The sequence below is a fragment of the Thamnophis sirtalis genome, unplaced genomic scaffold, assembly GCF_051295495.1.
Source record: "Thamnophis sirtalis isolate CommonGarterSnake01/CBP01778 unplaced genomic scaffold, rThaSir2_p1.2 scaffold_15, whole genome shotgun sequence".
Classification (NCBI taxonomy): domain Eukaryota; kingdom Metazoa; phylum Chordata; class Lepidosauria; order Squamata; family Natricidae; genus Thamnophis; species Thamnophis sirtalis.
The window spans coordinates 29500800-29515825 of record NW_028261395.1 but is presented as its reverse complement, the minus strand read 5'-3'; the positions used below and the strand labels follow the sequence as shown (position 1 = coordinate 29515825).

The 15026-nt window shown below is 39.5% G+C and overlaps 1 protein-coding gene across 9 annotated transcripts in view; it reads right to left on the bottom strand.

Annotated features, from left to right (window-relative positions):
• PAX2 (paired box 2) overlaps window positions 1–15026 on the bottom strand; it is a 154663-nt gene that overhangs the window by 73636 nt on the left and 66001 nt on the right. For 7 of the 9 annotated variants that reach the window (XM_087702543.1, XM_087702537.1, XM_087702535.1 and 4 more), the window contains one exon: window positions 7071–7190. The exons of the other annotated variants lie outside the window; for them this stretch is intronic. In XM_087702543.1, the coding sequence (XP_087558669.1) occupies window positions 7071–7190 (120 nt within the window). The remainder of the gene's footprint in view (window positions 1–7070; window positions 7191–15026) is intronic. 9 annotated transcript variants of the gene reach the window in all.

Here is a 15026-nt window from a genome sequence, read left to right as displayed (position 1 = left end):
AGCCCCTCCCTTCTCTCAGAACATCATGTCTAAATCTTGTTTTATTTGCTAAACTTGTAAGACCAAGTTTAATGTGTGTCTCTTTAATCAACTGACTTAGCCAATTGAATCCTGACAAAAGATACCAATACTTCAAAAATAATACAATAATAATACATACACGAGCAATAATACACGAGCAAAAAATAGATACAAACTCAAGGTAAACTCAATAGCAGAAAATACAACTTCAGCAACAGAGTGGTCAGTGCCTGGAATGCACTACCTGACTCCGTTGTTACATCCTCAAACCCCCAAAACTTTAACCCAAGACTGTCTACTGTTGACCTCACCCCATTTCTAAGAGGACTGTAAGGGGCATGCATAAGCGCATCAGTGTGCCTACCCTGTCCTACTGTCGCCATTTATTTGTACTCATTTGCTGTGTTAATGTTTATGTTTATACTTATACCTGTTATTTTTTACATGTTTGACAAACTAAATAAAAAATATGTCTAAACCAGGGGTGGGTTCCTGCCAGTTCTAATCTCTTCTATAGAAGAGGTTCCACAAATCTACAGTGCTGTTTAGAACCGGTTCCAGCTCCCTCCTCCCGCCCATCTGCACATCATCCTCTGGAAGAACAAAAGGAGGAATTCTGGGAGTTGAGGTCCACAAGTCTTAAAGCTGTCAAGTTTGAAACACCCCTGGGTTTTTTTCTAAAGGGTTAGGGGTGCAAGGGTCCTGTAACTTGGCAGCTTTAAGACTTGCACACTTCAATGTCAGAGTTCCTGAGTCAACATTTTGGTTACTAAGCAAGAGCATTGTTAAGTGAGTTTCACCACATTTTAAAAGTTGGCTACTCCCACCCAATCACATGGCTGGCAAGCCACTCCCACACAGTCACATGGCCAGCAAGCCACTCCCACCCGGTCACATGGCTGGCAAGCCACTCCCAAAAAGCAGGCCACACCTACAGAAGAGGTTCTAAAAAATTTTGAAATCCACCACTGGTCTAAACCATTGATCCAACAGTAAACAAAGGCTGATGAATGTCAAACAAGGGCAAAACAAATGCAAACTATCTGCATTTTCTGGTATTTCTGGTTCTTGATAGTACATTTGCTGTCAGGTTTACATTCGGCTGAACCCACTGAGCAAAAAAACCCACTACTGTAGAACAGTATTATTGTGTATAGTTGTGGCAATGGACAAAACAATGCCCCAGTCTATCTCACAAAATCAGAATGGAAAGGGTCTTGTAGATCATCTTGTAGATCAATCCAATGCGCCACCCAGAGAAGGAATTTATTAAAACATCAATGCATTTATATCAGTGGGAGTGAACACAAACACTTCATTTTCATGTACACAACTAGCACTGTGAAAGTTTCTGACTGAAATATTGATGCATGTGTGTGTGTGTGTGTGTGTGTATGTTCCAGCCTAACCCTAACCCTAACCCTGGTACACAGATGACTTGCTCTCTGGAAACAAATACTGTGGGGGTAAGACACCCCTAACACCCCTTGGAGTATATGTTCTGTTAAGATCCTGTTGTGCCTTAAAATGGCTTCTACTGTACTGCCTTAAATGGCTTCTACTGTACAGCACTGTGAAGTTGCCATGGTAATGGCTTCACAATACTCCACAAAGGGACCAACAGAGAAGAAGTGATAGAGGGAATTGAAATTGCAGGAACTTTAGAGGAGAGTGACCATACCATATTAGAATTCAATATAAAGTAGACACAAACAATAGAACATAACCAAGAACATTAGTCTTTAAAAGAGCTGATTTTAACAAACTCAGAGAGAGCTTGAGAAGGATCTCATGGATCTTAAAGGTGAAATCAACTCAAGAAGCTTGGGAAACTCTGAAAAATATGGTTATAAAAGCCCAGTCCATTCAAAAAACACAAAAGAAGAAAAAAAGTAAAACCAAGAAGGACATACACAGAGAACTCTCAAACTACTGAGATTTAAAAAAAAAAAGACAAGTGCAAAAATGGAAAGAGGGATACATAACTAAGGCAGAATACCAACAAAAACCTAAAACCTCCAAAGGTGAAGTTAGGCTTTGAATGAAATAAAATTTGCAATAAATGTCAAAAATCATAAAAAAAGTTTATTTCAACACATAAAAAACAAGAAGAAAGTCAAAGAAACAATTGGTCCCCTAATGGGAGAAGACAGCACAGCAGTAATGGAGAGTAGAGAGAAAACAGAACTGGTTAATTCATTTGTTGCATCTACCTTCACACAAAAAGAAAACACTACTCAACTTATTAAAAACAGAACCATAAATGCAAATTAAAATATGTAAAAAAAATAAAGTAACAGAACCCTTGTCAGCTCTAGATGGAGTCAAATCACTAGGTCCTGACGGACGATATCCAAGAGTTCTGAAAGAAATGGCAGACATGATTTCAAAACCATTGAAACACATCTTTCAAAGTTCTTGGATCCAGTTCTGAGGACTGGAAAAGAGCTGATGTGTTTCCCAAATTCAAAGGGGGAAAAAAAGCGGGGTGGGGGGGAGAACCAGATCCAAGAAATTACAGAACAATCAGCCTGACCAATCATTAATTCCTGGGAAGATCTTTGAAAAATTAATCGATCAACAAATCTATGAACAACCAAAAGCAAACAAGGTTATAACGGTAGCCAGCATTGTCAAAAATTGTCAAAAAGAGAACCTGTCAAACAAATAATATTTCATTTTTCAATAAAGTGACTAATTTAACAGATCAGTGAAATCCTGTGGATATAGTATACTTAGATTTCAGTAAAGAATTTGATAAATTAGACCACAATCTACGTTTTGGCAAGCTAGTAAAATGTGGGATAGGCACCACCACCAGGTAGGGTTGCAACTGACTAACAAATCATACTCAGCATGTAGTCCTGAATGGAACTACATTCACATGGAGGGAAGTAAGCTGGCAGGAATAGCCAACATCCCAAAAAACAAGCTCAAGTTCCAAAAAGATCTTGGCAAACTTGAACACTGAGCCCTATCTAACAAAAGGAGATTGAACATAGATAAAAGTAAGATTCTACACATAGGCAAAAAAACCAACTGTGAGGATATGGACTGGGTGAAATATGGCTTCATGCCTGTAACTGTGAGAGGGATCTTGGGGTCCTAGTGAACTATCACTTAAATATGAGCCAACCGTGTGCAACAGCAGCCAAAAATCCAATGTGATCCTAGGCTGCATTATTAGAGGGATAGAATCAATATCACATGACGTTCTAGTATCATTTCACAATGTCTTAGTAAGACTACACTTGGAATACTGTATCCAATTCTGGTCACTACAGTACAAAACATTGAGACTCTTGAAAGAGTATAGAGAAGAACAACCAAATTGATTAGGGGACTAGAGACTTAAAACATAGGAAGAATGGTTGCAGGGATGGAGTATGTCTAGTCTAATGAAAAGAAGGAGTAGGGTGACATGATAGCAGAATTCCAATATTTGAGGGAGTCAAGCTATTTTCCAAAGCACCAAAAGGCAAGGCAAGACAAGAAACAATGGTTGAAAACTAAGCAAGGAGAGAAGCAACTTAGAACTAAGCAGAAATTTCCTAACAGTGAGAGCAATCAACCTATGGAATAGCTTGCCTTCAGAAGTTGTGGGCAACTTCTATCACTAGAGGCTTTCAAAAGAGACTGGACAACCATTTGTCTGAAATGATATAGAGTCTCCTGCTTGAGCAGGAGGTTGGAGTAGAAGACCTCCAAGGTGCCTTCCAACTTTATTATTCTAGACACAGGGACAGTTTTCTCCTCGAATGCCATCACTCTGCTAAACAACTAATCCCCACAACACTGTCAGATTATCTACTAAGACTCTATTACTATTATTCTTCTCTTCCTTCCTAATACTATCCCCTCCCACTTATGACTATAACCATGTTGCCTGTATCTTTAAAATTTATATTTTTTTCCTACTATAATTTGATTGCTTATTGGTAACCTATGACTATCATTAAGTGTTGTATCTTATGATTCTTGATGAATGTATTCTATTTTATTTTTCTTTATGTACACTGAAAGCATATGCACCAAAGACAAATTCCTTGTGTGTCCAATCACATTTGGCAAATAAAGAATTCTATTCTATTCTATTCTATTCTATTCTATTCTATTCTATTCTATTCTATTCTATTCTGTTCTGTTCTGTTCTGTTCTGTTCTCTTTCTGAAGGTAAATTGCTCCTATCAGCCACAGTCTATTCAGTTTCATTTATAAGACTGCCAGGAGAGGAAAAACATCTCAAAAATGCATCCTTGCAGAACTTGTCATCCTCATAATCTCACTAACAGCTCTCTCTATGTTTTTCATATGCTTCCTAAAATGGGCTTTCAAATATTGTTAAGCCGGTGAATCTGTTTGTTTAAAAGAAATAAAAAATAAAACCTGATCAAGATCCAACCTTTTAAGGGTAGTAGACAGATGCATCTGTCTACTTTTTGTGCCCAGAATTCCATTGAGTTCCCATTGATGTGAAGGGTTCCACAGAGTGTTGTTTGAAAACCCCATTCTCGGCAACCCAAAGTCCACACAATCTGCTTGGCTAGAGAAGTTTGTTTCTGATACAGCAGCTGAGATGAATGAAGTCTTTGGATTAGCAGGTTATCTCAAGCCATTGGGTTTAGCTGAAGAGACTTACTTGTTTGGACACAACATGTTATGTGGACACAAGAGCAGAGGTGAAATGCTACCAGTTCAGGCCTGTTCGCCTGAACTGGTAGCAAAAAATGCTAAAAAAAAAGTTTTAAAAAAGTTCTGACGATCATGCGGCACAGATGATTGTTGCACAGCTGATTGTCAGAACTTTTTTTTAACTTTTTAAAGCATTTTTAAACCGGTAGTTAAAAAATGCTTTAAAAAGTTTTTAAACGTTCTGACAATTGCGCAGCACAGCTGATTGTCACACAGCTGATCGTCGGAACTTTTAAAAAACTTTTTAAAGCATTTTTTAACTACTGGCTCAGGAGAACCGGTAGTTAAAAATGCTAAAAAAGTTGGCCATGCCCACCTAGTCACATGATTCCCCCACCAAGTAATGCTCACCAAGCCACACCATTTCACCACTGCCCAAGAGTCGTTTTATTAACTTGGATTTTTATGTATTTTTAGTATTTTATGTAATGTGAATTGAACCAGGGAATATCAAAGACATGCATAAATAAGAATAAAGCTGCATTGGGAGTAGAATAGAATAGAATAACAGAGTTGGAAGGAGGTCTTCTAGTCCAACCCACTGCTCAGGCAGGAAACCCTACACCACTTCAGAAAAAATGGTTATCCAACATCTTCTTAAAAACTTCCAGTGTTGGAGCATTTACAACTTCTAGAGGCAAGTTGTTCCGCTGATTAATTGTTCTATCAGGAAAATTCTCCTTAGTTCTAAGTTGCTTTTCTCCTTGATTAGTTTCCACCCATTGCTTCTTGTCCTGCCCTCAGGTGTTTTGGAGAATAGTTTGACTCCCTCTTCTTTGTGGCAGCCTCTGAGATATTGGAACACTGCTCTCATGTCTCCCCTAGTCCTTCTTTTCATCAGACTAGACATACCCAGTTCCAGCAACCGTTCTTCATATGTTTTTTCCTTGAGTCCCCTAATCATCTTTGTTGCTCTTCTCTGCAGCCTTTCTAGAGTCTCAACATCTTTTTTACATCTTGGCGACCAAAATGAATAGAATGGAGGCTACTGAAATAATGGGGCCAACTAGTATCCTACTAAATTTCTCTTTTAAAGATTGGACTCTTACTCTTACATCCTTTCCTGCTACTGAGGGTCTGGTCTTCTACAATTATAGGTAGCCCTCAACTTACAGCCATTTGTTAAGTGACCCCTGAAAAAAGTGTCTTATGACCACTTTTCATAAGTACAATAGTAGCATCATCTCCATGGTCACATGAGCAAAATCCAGATATTTGGTGACTGGCATGTATTTATGATGGCTACAGTGTCCTGGGCTCATGTGACAACCTTTTGAGATCCTCTGACAAACAAACTCTATAAGGAAGTGAGATTCACTTAACCATTGTGTTACTAACTTAACAACTGCAGTGATTCACTTAACAGCTGTGGCAAGAAAGGTCATAAAATGGGCCAAAATCCACTTCACCAACGTCTTGCTTAGCAAAGGAAATTTGGGCTCAATTGTGGTCCTAAATCCAGGACTACCTGCAGTTCCAGCAGAAATAAAATTGCTTTGATAGGAGCCTTTATCCACATGTACAATCACCTAGCCATGCTTACAGCTGCATTCTGACTGCTCCACTCAGTGAGACTTGCTTTCAAAAAATATTCTGGATTATGATACTCAAATGCTTTCCAACTTTATTTTAAATAGTTTCTCAGCTTATTGTGCTGACCTAGGCTTCCTGATACAGTAAAAAGCGCATGCTTAGTCCCCAAAACCGTTTTTTATTTCAAAGGTTGTGAATTAGGTTCATTCACAGCCTGTTATGAGTCGGATAGTGCTCTGCCAAAGTCTTTCGGAATAAGGCTGACAAGCACCCACCTTTATCTTCCCTGAAATGCTGCCAAAGACCTAATTGGCAATTAGCTTGGCAAGGCCACATGGAGCAAAGAGTCAAAATGGAGCTTCAGAATTAAACCACCACGAACAAAGTTGCTTCCTGCAAAGGCTCATGTGCCTTTGCTCCTCCTTTACGTTCTATGGGAGGGGACAATCACCTCCAAGCCTTACTCCCAAGTCATCCCTTTTGTTTTAACTGTTCTTGCCTTCTGGCAGCTCTGCGCATGCAGCACTGGGAACAGGCTCCCCCTGTTCCTCTGCCTTGCTGATGTCTGACTCCGGAGGCACCGGATGCAGCACATAACTCCCAGATGGCCCTGGCCCCCTCTCTGTCTCTGACACAGAGGCCTCATCCGAGCCTTCCCCAGACTCCAGGACTGGCCCAGGTTCCTCCCCAACCTCCTCACTGTTTGACTCTGCCGCCAGCTCCACAGGCCACCAGTGGATCACAGCGCTTATTAGGGTTCCAACTACTTTCCCAAAGGAGTGAAGTGAAGCGAACCAATAAAGGAGAAAAACACTTTCCCCTACCTTCGTCACGTTTCCTCTTCTCACCATTTGATCGAGGAATCCCCAGAATCCCATTAATGGAGTAGGAGCCCACTGGATCATTGGAGGCACTGGAGACAGGAGGGGAAGCTGTACTGGGAACTGGACAAAATGAGAAAGGAAAAGGGCTCAGAAGAGTAGGAGCCAACAGCTAGGAAGTGACATATATCCCCAACCTCATTTAAGACCTTTGCCAAGAGACCAGTTCCAGTTAAGCCAAGATCCAGAAATATGTGCTTCAGCCAGTTCGCACCGGTTCGGGCGCACCGGTAGCGGCAGCAGAGGGAGAATCTTTCCACCTGCCTGCACGTCATCACGTCCCATTTTTGATGGGACCTGTGCATGTGCAAAGGTGGCAAGCATGAGCGGAATGAGCGCACGAGCAAGCGTGCTCACATTTGCGAACTGGTAGCGAAGGTAAGTGAATACCACCCCAGGCTTAAGAGTGTCACCAATTGTGAATCACTTTCAAAAAATGCCTCTGTGCCTTACATTGCCTATCTTAATATTTCCAAGTCTAACTAGAATTTAGTAATGGGAAACTCCATTACTAAACTTGGCTTATCTGATGTGGGTATTTGCAGCTGGAACTGAAACTTGGCTGCTGGTGGGATGATGCCTCCTTCCAGCCCTATTTTCCAGCTGTAAGATTTGTCATATGGGATGGGGGAGAGAGATACAAAAAGGCAGAGGGCCATTTGAGGGCCAAAATTGTGGGAGAGCATGGGTGAACATGTACTTCCACTGTATTCCTAATTAGCTTTGTACTGTAGCTTCATCGTAATATTACTGTGTTTCCCTGAAAATAAGATAGGGTCTTATTTTCTTTTGACCCCTGAAATAAGAGCTTGGCCTTATTTTCAGGGAGGTCTTATTATTTTTGAGGTCACTTCATGGCTGATGCTGTGTTGCAATATTTTCAAGGAGGGCTTATTTTAGCACATGTGCTCAAAAGCCCGATTGGGCTTATTATCTGAGGAGGTCTTATTTTCAGGGAAACAGGCTATAGTCCAGGGGTCACCAAACTTTCAGACCTCAGGGACCACTAAATTCATAATTTTAACTCCCATTGACCACTAATATTAATTTTTTTAAAAGATAAATAATATAGTGCAATATAAAAAATGCAAATATTTTTTCTGTGGACCACCAAAATTTTCTCGCAGACCCCCAGTGATCCACGGACCACTGGTTGGTGACCACTGTTTCAGTCCATTTATTGTAATAGAGTTCTTTTTCAAACAAATCATAGAACCACAGAATCACAGAATCATATGGCTTGAAGGGTCCTTAAAGGTCTTCCAGTCTAACACCCTGCCCAAGACCTTATTCCATCCTGGACAAATGTTTCCTATGTTTTCTTGAAAACCTCCAGCAACAAAAGATTATGCAGCTATTTGTCTGGGATGGAATTAAGTCTTCTGCCTTGGGCAAGAGGTTGTATTGTAAGAGCTCCAAGTCTTCATGAAATGCTGTTTAAGTAATCCTAAATTAACCTATCGAATCATCAGAGACTTTTGCCCCTATTTTTCTACTTGCATTTTTACCTGCTTTGGAACTGCTAGGTTGGCAGAAGCTGGGACAAGTAATGGGATATTTTTAAATATTTTTTAATATTTAAAAAATGCTTAAAAAGTAAAAAAAAAAAGTTCTGAAAATCAGCTGTGCGATGTGCGATCATCAGAACTGGTAGTAAAATAAATAGAAACCCACCACTGGAGAGAATGCAACCCAAACACTGCCAAGAGACATTTTTTTAGGCCAAATGATACAAAGGAAGTCTTTCAAGTCCTTCAATTTTCATCAAAGGACTGCCAGGAAAAAAAATTATCCACATCCGTTACAATTTCTTCGATGACCATCCCTAAATTGAGCGACTGACCTACTGGCTTCTACAGGGGTAGCTAAACTTACAATAAATGTGAGATAACTTTTTTTCTGTCAGTTTCCTGGTGAAGACCTAATTGCTTAAAATCTATTGGGATTTATATCGCTTCCTTGAGCTAATAATTTTGTTTCTAGAACCTGTTACATTTCTGTTTGCATTGTGCTGTTTCCTTTTAATGCAGTCAACACAGACATGTCTTACAAAAAATAATAGTTGATAGATGTCCTGCAATAATAGATTGTGCTATTCATGTGAAAAATATTATTCTTCAAAGCCAGAATTTTAACAATTTTAACTTCTATAGAATGATAGAAGGAAAGGATTCAGGAACTAAAGTAGCCCTTTGCTATGAAGAGAAGCTTCATCTACATTACAGTATATTTATCTGGCCCAGCTTCAGAAAGTATTTCTGGTCAATCTATAGACTTGGAGCAAGCCAATAAGATCTCCAAATTCAATCATTCTCTGGGCAGGAATCTACATTAAAGCATTTCAGAACAAGGGCTGTTTAGCCTTTAAAGGTAAAGTAAAGGTAAAGGTTCCCCCTCGCACATATGTGCTAGTTGTTCCCAACTCTAGGGGGCGGTGCTCATTTCCATTTCAAAGCCAAAGAGCCAGCGCTGTCCAAAGACGTCTCTGTGGTCATGTGGCCAGTATGATTAAATGCCAAAGGTGCACGGAATGCTGGGACAAATAATAATGGCTCACTCCATTACACGGCGCTAGGGATTCGAACCATCGAACTGCCAACCTTTCTGATCAACAAGTTCAGCATCTTAGCCACTGAGCCACTTTTATCCTTTACTTCACTGGTGGGTTCCTACTGGTTCAGACCAGTTCAGATGAACCAATAGTGTTTTGGCAGCCTGGGTTGCTGGAACCGGCAGCCTTCCACACCTCCAAACAGGTTCCCTGGTTGGCATCGTCAATGCTGTCTTGTTCTTCAGTTCTGCACATGCGCAGAACAAGTGAAGTGCACACACGAGAAAACCGGCAGTAGTGCCAGAACCTATCCCTGCTTTACTTCTATATAATCTATATTATCTATATAATTCTATATAATCTAGCTTCCTCCTCTTGAACTGCAGGTACAGAAATATAGAACCATGTTAGTCTATGGTGGCAAAAGAAATCTGGTAGCACTTTTTTCAAGCAACATTGAAAAATAGTTGGAGAAGGTACTACCAGCATTTCTTTTTCAGTAACACCAATCTATCTTAGCCTTTTGATATCCTTTACAGTATTTAAAGAATGTCATCAGATCATTCATCAATCTTCTCAGAGCTAACTATTTCTGGTTTCCTCTTCTAGATCTCTCTTCTAGACTAGTTCCTATTCATCTGTCTTGTCTATCTGAATTCCATGTTTCTTTATTGCTTCACCGCGTGGTGTCTAAGATTTAATACAAAAATCAGATGCAGTGTGAGCCAATACAGAATGAAATGGAAAAATAACTTCCTGTGTTTTAGGAAATATATATTTTGTTGATATAAAACTGTATTTGCTTTTTTTTTGCATTCATATTAAGCTGTTGAGTCATATTCAATTTGTCAGTTACATTTCCAACAGCTTTTCTGCAACAGCTATGACCTAGTCAGAAATCAACATCTTATAGCTCTTCGCTCGATTTCTGCCTCCAGTGAAGAATTTTGCCTTTGTCTCTATTAAATTTCATAGTTATTTAGGTTTTTGTGGAAATGTTCTATCTATTGCTGTACCCTTTCAAAAACATAAGCATTCTTATGTATTTATCCAAGTCTGCTAAAAAAAAAAAAAGAAGCATTCCCAGCATTGAATTTTATGATATCCCTCTTGATACTATTCTTAGTTTTGATGATGAGCATTGGTGAATACTTTTTGAGGGCGACCATTGGTGATTAGGGGGATAGAAGTTGAAACATACAATGCATGTTTGCAGGAAGTAGGTAAGTTTAGTTTAATGAAGAGAAGGACTAGGGATAACCTGATAGCAGTCTTCCTAAATTTGAGAGGCTGTCCCAGAGAAGAAGGGATCAAAGCACCTGAATACAGGACAAGAAGTAATGGATGACAACTTACGAAGGAGAAATCCAACCCAGAACTAAGGAAAAATTTCCTGACAGTGAGAACAATTAATCAGCAGAATGGCTTGCCTCCGGAAGTTGTGGATGCTTCATAACTGGAAGCTTTTAAGCAGAGATTGAACAGCTATTTGTCCACAATGGTATAGGGTCTCCTGCTTGAGCAGGGGTTTGGACTAGAAGACCTCTGAGATCCCTTCCAACTCTGTTATTCTGTTGTTGTTGTTTTTTTGAGCCAGGTGTATATCTATTTCAACTGCCTTAGGAAGTAGTGAGGATTGTCACACAATCTGTTTGAAATAATTCTGTGTTTTTATTAATGCACCAAGAGTCAAAAAATACTAAAAAGTGCCAGTTTTAGAGCATGACCCACTTCTTGTTTGGAAGTATAGAATGTCAAAGGAGAAAAAGAATATTTAAGTCACCATAAGGAAGTCATTCCTAATAGTGACCACAATCAACCAATGGAATAGCTTGCCTTCAGAATTTGTGAGTATGCCATCACTGGAGGCTTTCAAAAAAATGACTGAAATGGTATAGGTCTCCTGGTCAAGCAGAGGGTTGGACTAGAGGACCTCCAAGGTCCCTTCCAATTGTGTTATTCTATGGTCTATGTTCTTTACTTTTAATAAGCACATCACTAAGCAATTCAAAGATTATCCTTTATTCAAGATTAGATCTCCTTAAATATGATACGTTTAATGCAGAAGTGGGTTCCTACCAGTTTGGCTGAGTAGGTAGTAACTTGGCCTGCCACACCCCCGAATCGGTTCTATCGGCGCCGGCACCATCTTGATTTTTGGTTCTGCGCATGCACAGAACAATCTTCATTGCAAAAGATTTTTTCCCCTTTTCTAACGTTATGCGCATGCTCAAACCTTTTTAGGTGCAAATGTGTGTGCGCGCAAAAAATATGCACGCTGAACCAGAATTAATGCCGGTAGCAACCCACCCCTGATTTAATGCCAAAAATATCATATATTAATTTCCAGCCCCATTTTCCGATGTGATTTATCTTTTAAAAAGATTTAAAAATCCAAATGTGTTGAATATTGACTTGAAACAAATAACAATTTATTTCAGTTATTTCCTTGATGTAATCTTGTGGACTAGGAAACTCGGACTTGGAATTCCTGCACTAAATTGTGAATTTGGTTGCAGGGCTTCTTCATGGTTGTACAGTATTTCATTTTCAAAGAGCTGTATTACTGTTTATGTTGGCTCTTCTGCAGGGGTGGTATTCACTTACTTTCCCTAGCGGTTCGCAAATGCGAGCATGCATGTCGATGCATACGATCAGCCTTCCACACATGCGCTTTAATCCTGCATGTGGCTTGCATACATGCATGCAGCTTGAAAATGTGACTAAATAGGATGTCATGGGCGCGATTTCCACCTGCGATTTCCACTACCGGTTTGGACAAACCAGTACAAACCGGCTGAATACCACCTCTGCTCTTCTGCAAATATTGGCTGTAAAACCTTTCCTTCTTTCTGGCATTACCTAAGTTTTATTTATATAAGAATCCCACTGTTATGGCATTTTAATGCCATAAAATATGACTTTTAGGAAACACATGTACAAATAGTCTTCAACTTACAAACATTCATTTATTGATCATTCAAGATTACAACGGCACTGAAAAAAAATGACTTATGATCATTCTTTATGCTTATCACCATTGTGCCCGCCCCATGATCAAGTGATCAAAATTCTGGCGTTTGACATATATTAATGACAGTGGCACCATCTCGGATCATGGGATCGTTATTTGTAATCTTCTCAGCCATCTTCCAAGTAGCAATGTTAATGGGAAAATCCAGATTTACTTAATGACCACATGATTCACTTAACACTGCAGTGATTTGTTCAATAATGGTGGCCAAAAATGGTAAAATGAGGCCAAACTCAACTTAACAACTGTCTTGCTTAGCAATGGAAATTTTGGGGTCAGTTAAGATTAGAAGTCATTGTGGTCATCTACCTGTATATTCAACACAATGGCAAAACCCAATGGGAAGCACATGCACTATTCACATGAATCAAAATTAAATATATTTTCCTGTTCCAATTTTTTTTTAACAAATTAGGTTGTAAATTAATGGAAATCTGATACAAATCCAATTATTATACTGAATGTAGTCCTCTGCTAGTGCCTGTCAAGTATACATATTTACATGAATAGCAATAGCATTTAGACTTATATATCGCTTCATAGTGCTTTTACAGCCCTCTCTAAGCAGGATACAGAGTCAGCCTCTTGCCCCCAACAATCTGGGTCCTCATTTTACCCACCTCGGAAAGATAGAAGGCTGAGTCAACCTTGAGCTGGTGAGATATGAACTGCCAAACTGCAGCTAGCAGTCAGCTGAAGTAGCCTTCAGTACTGCACTCTAACCACTGTGCGACCTCGGCCCAGTCTTCTTAATTTAGTCTTCTTAAAGTTTAAACTTAAACTTAAAATTGTGGGATATTCGTTAAAGATTCTCTCTCCTTTTAAGAAGTGCTATGCTACCTTTTCATTTAATTTGTTTTCTCTTCTTTAGGTAGGCACGTTTATAATCATTTAAATAAAAGCATGGCAAGAAATGAGTACCAAGATAATAGAGAAGCAAATCTTCTCAGCAACAAATTTTGGAGAGGAGTTTTGTTTGGAAAGGTCCAGTGCCCTAGCAAGTACAGAAAAACTGAAGCCAGCTTCTACTTGTGATATATAAATCAAGAACTATTGTAGATTTTCATGCAAACCATGCTGTTTTATGTATATTTTATGTACATTAATAGCCACAGTGGGGGAGTGGTTAGAGTGCAGTACTGCAGGCTACTTCTGCTGATCATGGGCTGCCAATCACTGGCATGCAAACCATGTGATTTGCTGATCACCAGCATGCAAACCATGTGATCTACTGATCACCGGCATGTAAACGATGTGATCTGCTGATCACTGGCATGCAAACATGTGATCTGCTGATCACTGGCATGTAAACCATGTGATTTGCTTATCACCAGCATGCATATCATGTGATCTACTGATCACTGGCATGCAAACCATGCTGTTTTATGTATATTTTATGTATATTAAGAGCCACAGTGGTGCAGTGGTTAGAGTGCAGTACTGCAGGCTACTTCTGCTGATCACTGGCTGCCAGAAGTTTGGCAGATCGAATCTCACCAGGCTCAAGGTTGATTCAGCCTTCCATCCTTCCGAGGTGGGTAAAATGAGGACCCAGATTGTTGGGGAAAATAGGCTACCTCTGTAAACTGCTTAGAGAGGGCGGTAAAGCACTGTGAAGTGATAAATAAGTCTAAGTGCTATGACTATTGTTATGACGCATATCATGTATCATGCTGTTATTGGGTTTGACATTCAAATCTCTGTCTGGATGTGGGGAATAGGTGAATAATTTCTGGTGGCTGAAGGCTACATCAGATAAGGATTATTGACTCACATGGGTTGCAATCTCTCATGTAGGGAAAATTAAAGCTGATTGTTTTAAAGTTTCTAATACATTTTTATGTACTTTCACAAACTATGCAACAAATTCCTAGCAATCACAGCTGCAAATGACTCCAGGGCCTCAAAAACAAGCCATCTGTTATCCACCATTATTTCAGATGCATATTTTCTCATACACCAGCCTCAAAAATAAGGGATGCAGATGAAGAAGGAAAAATTGGGGTAGAAATGCAGCTGGCAGAAACTCTGATTCTTTGATGAAAATAAATATTTTCTTAACAGGAACAACGGTGGGGGTTCGTTACATATAAATTAGGATTTTATTTTGATCCTTGGAATAGTAACTCTGTCAGAGCCTGCATTGATCCCTGTCACTCACTTTTATTCAGAAAGTAGGGATAATTATTTCTCGGCTGTAAAACCTAGAAATAATTGTGGGCAACAATCATATGGGTAAAATGAGGGGTGGGATTCAGCCGGTTCGAGTGAACTGGATGCTAATTTTACATCTGGTTCACCAAACCGGTAGTTG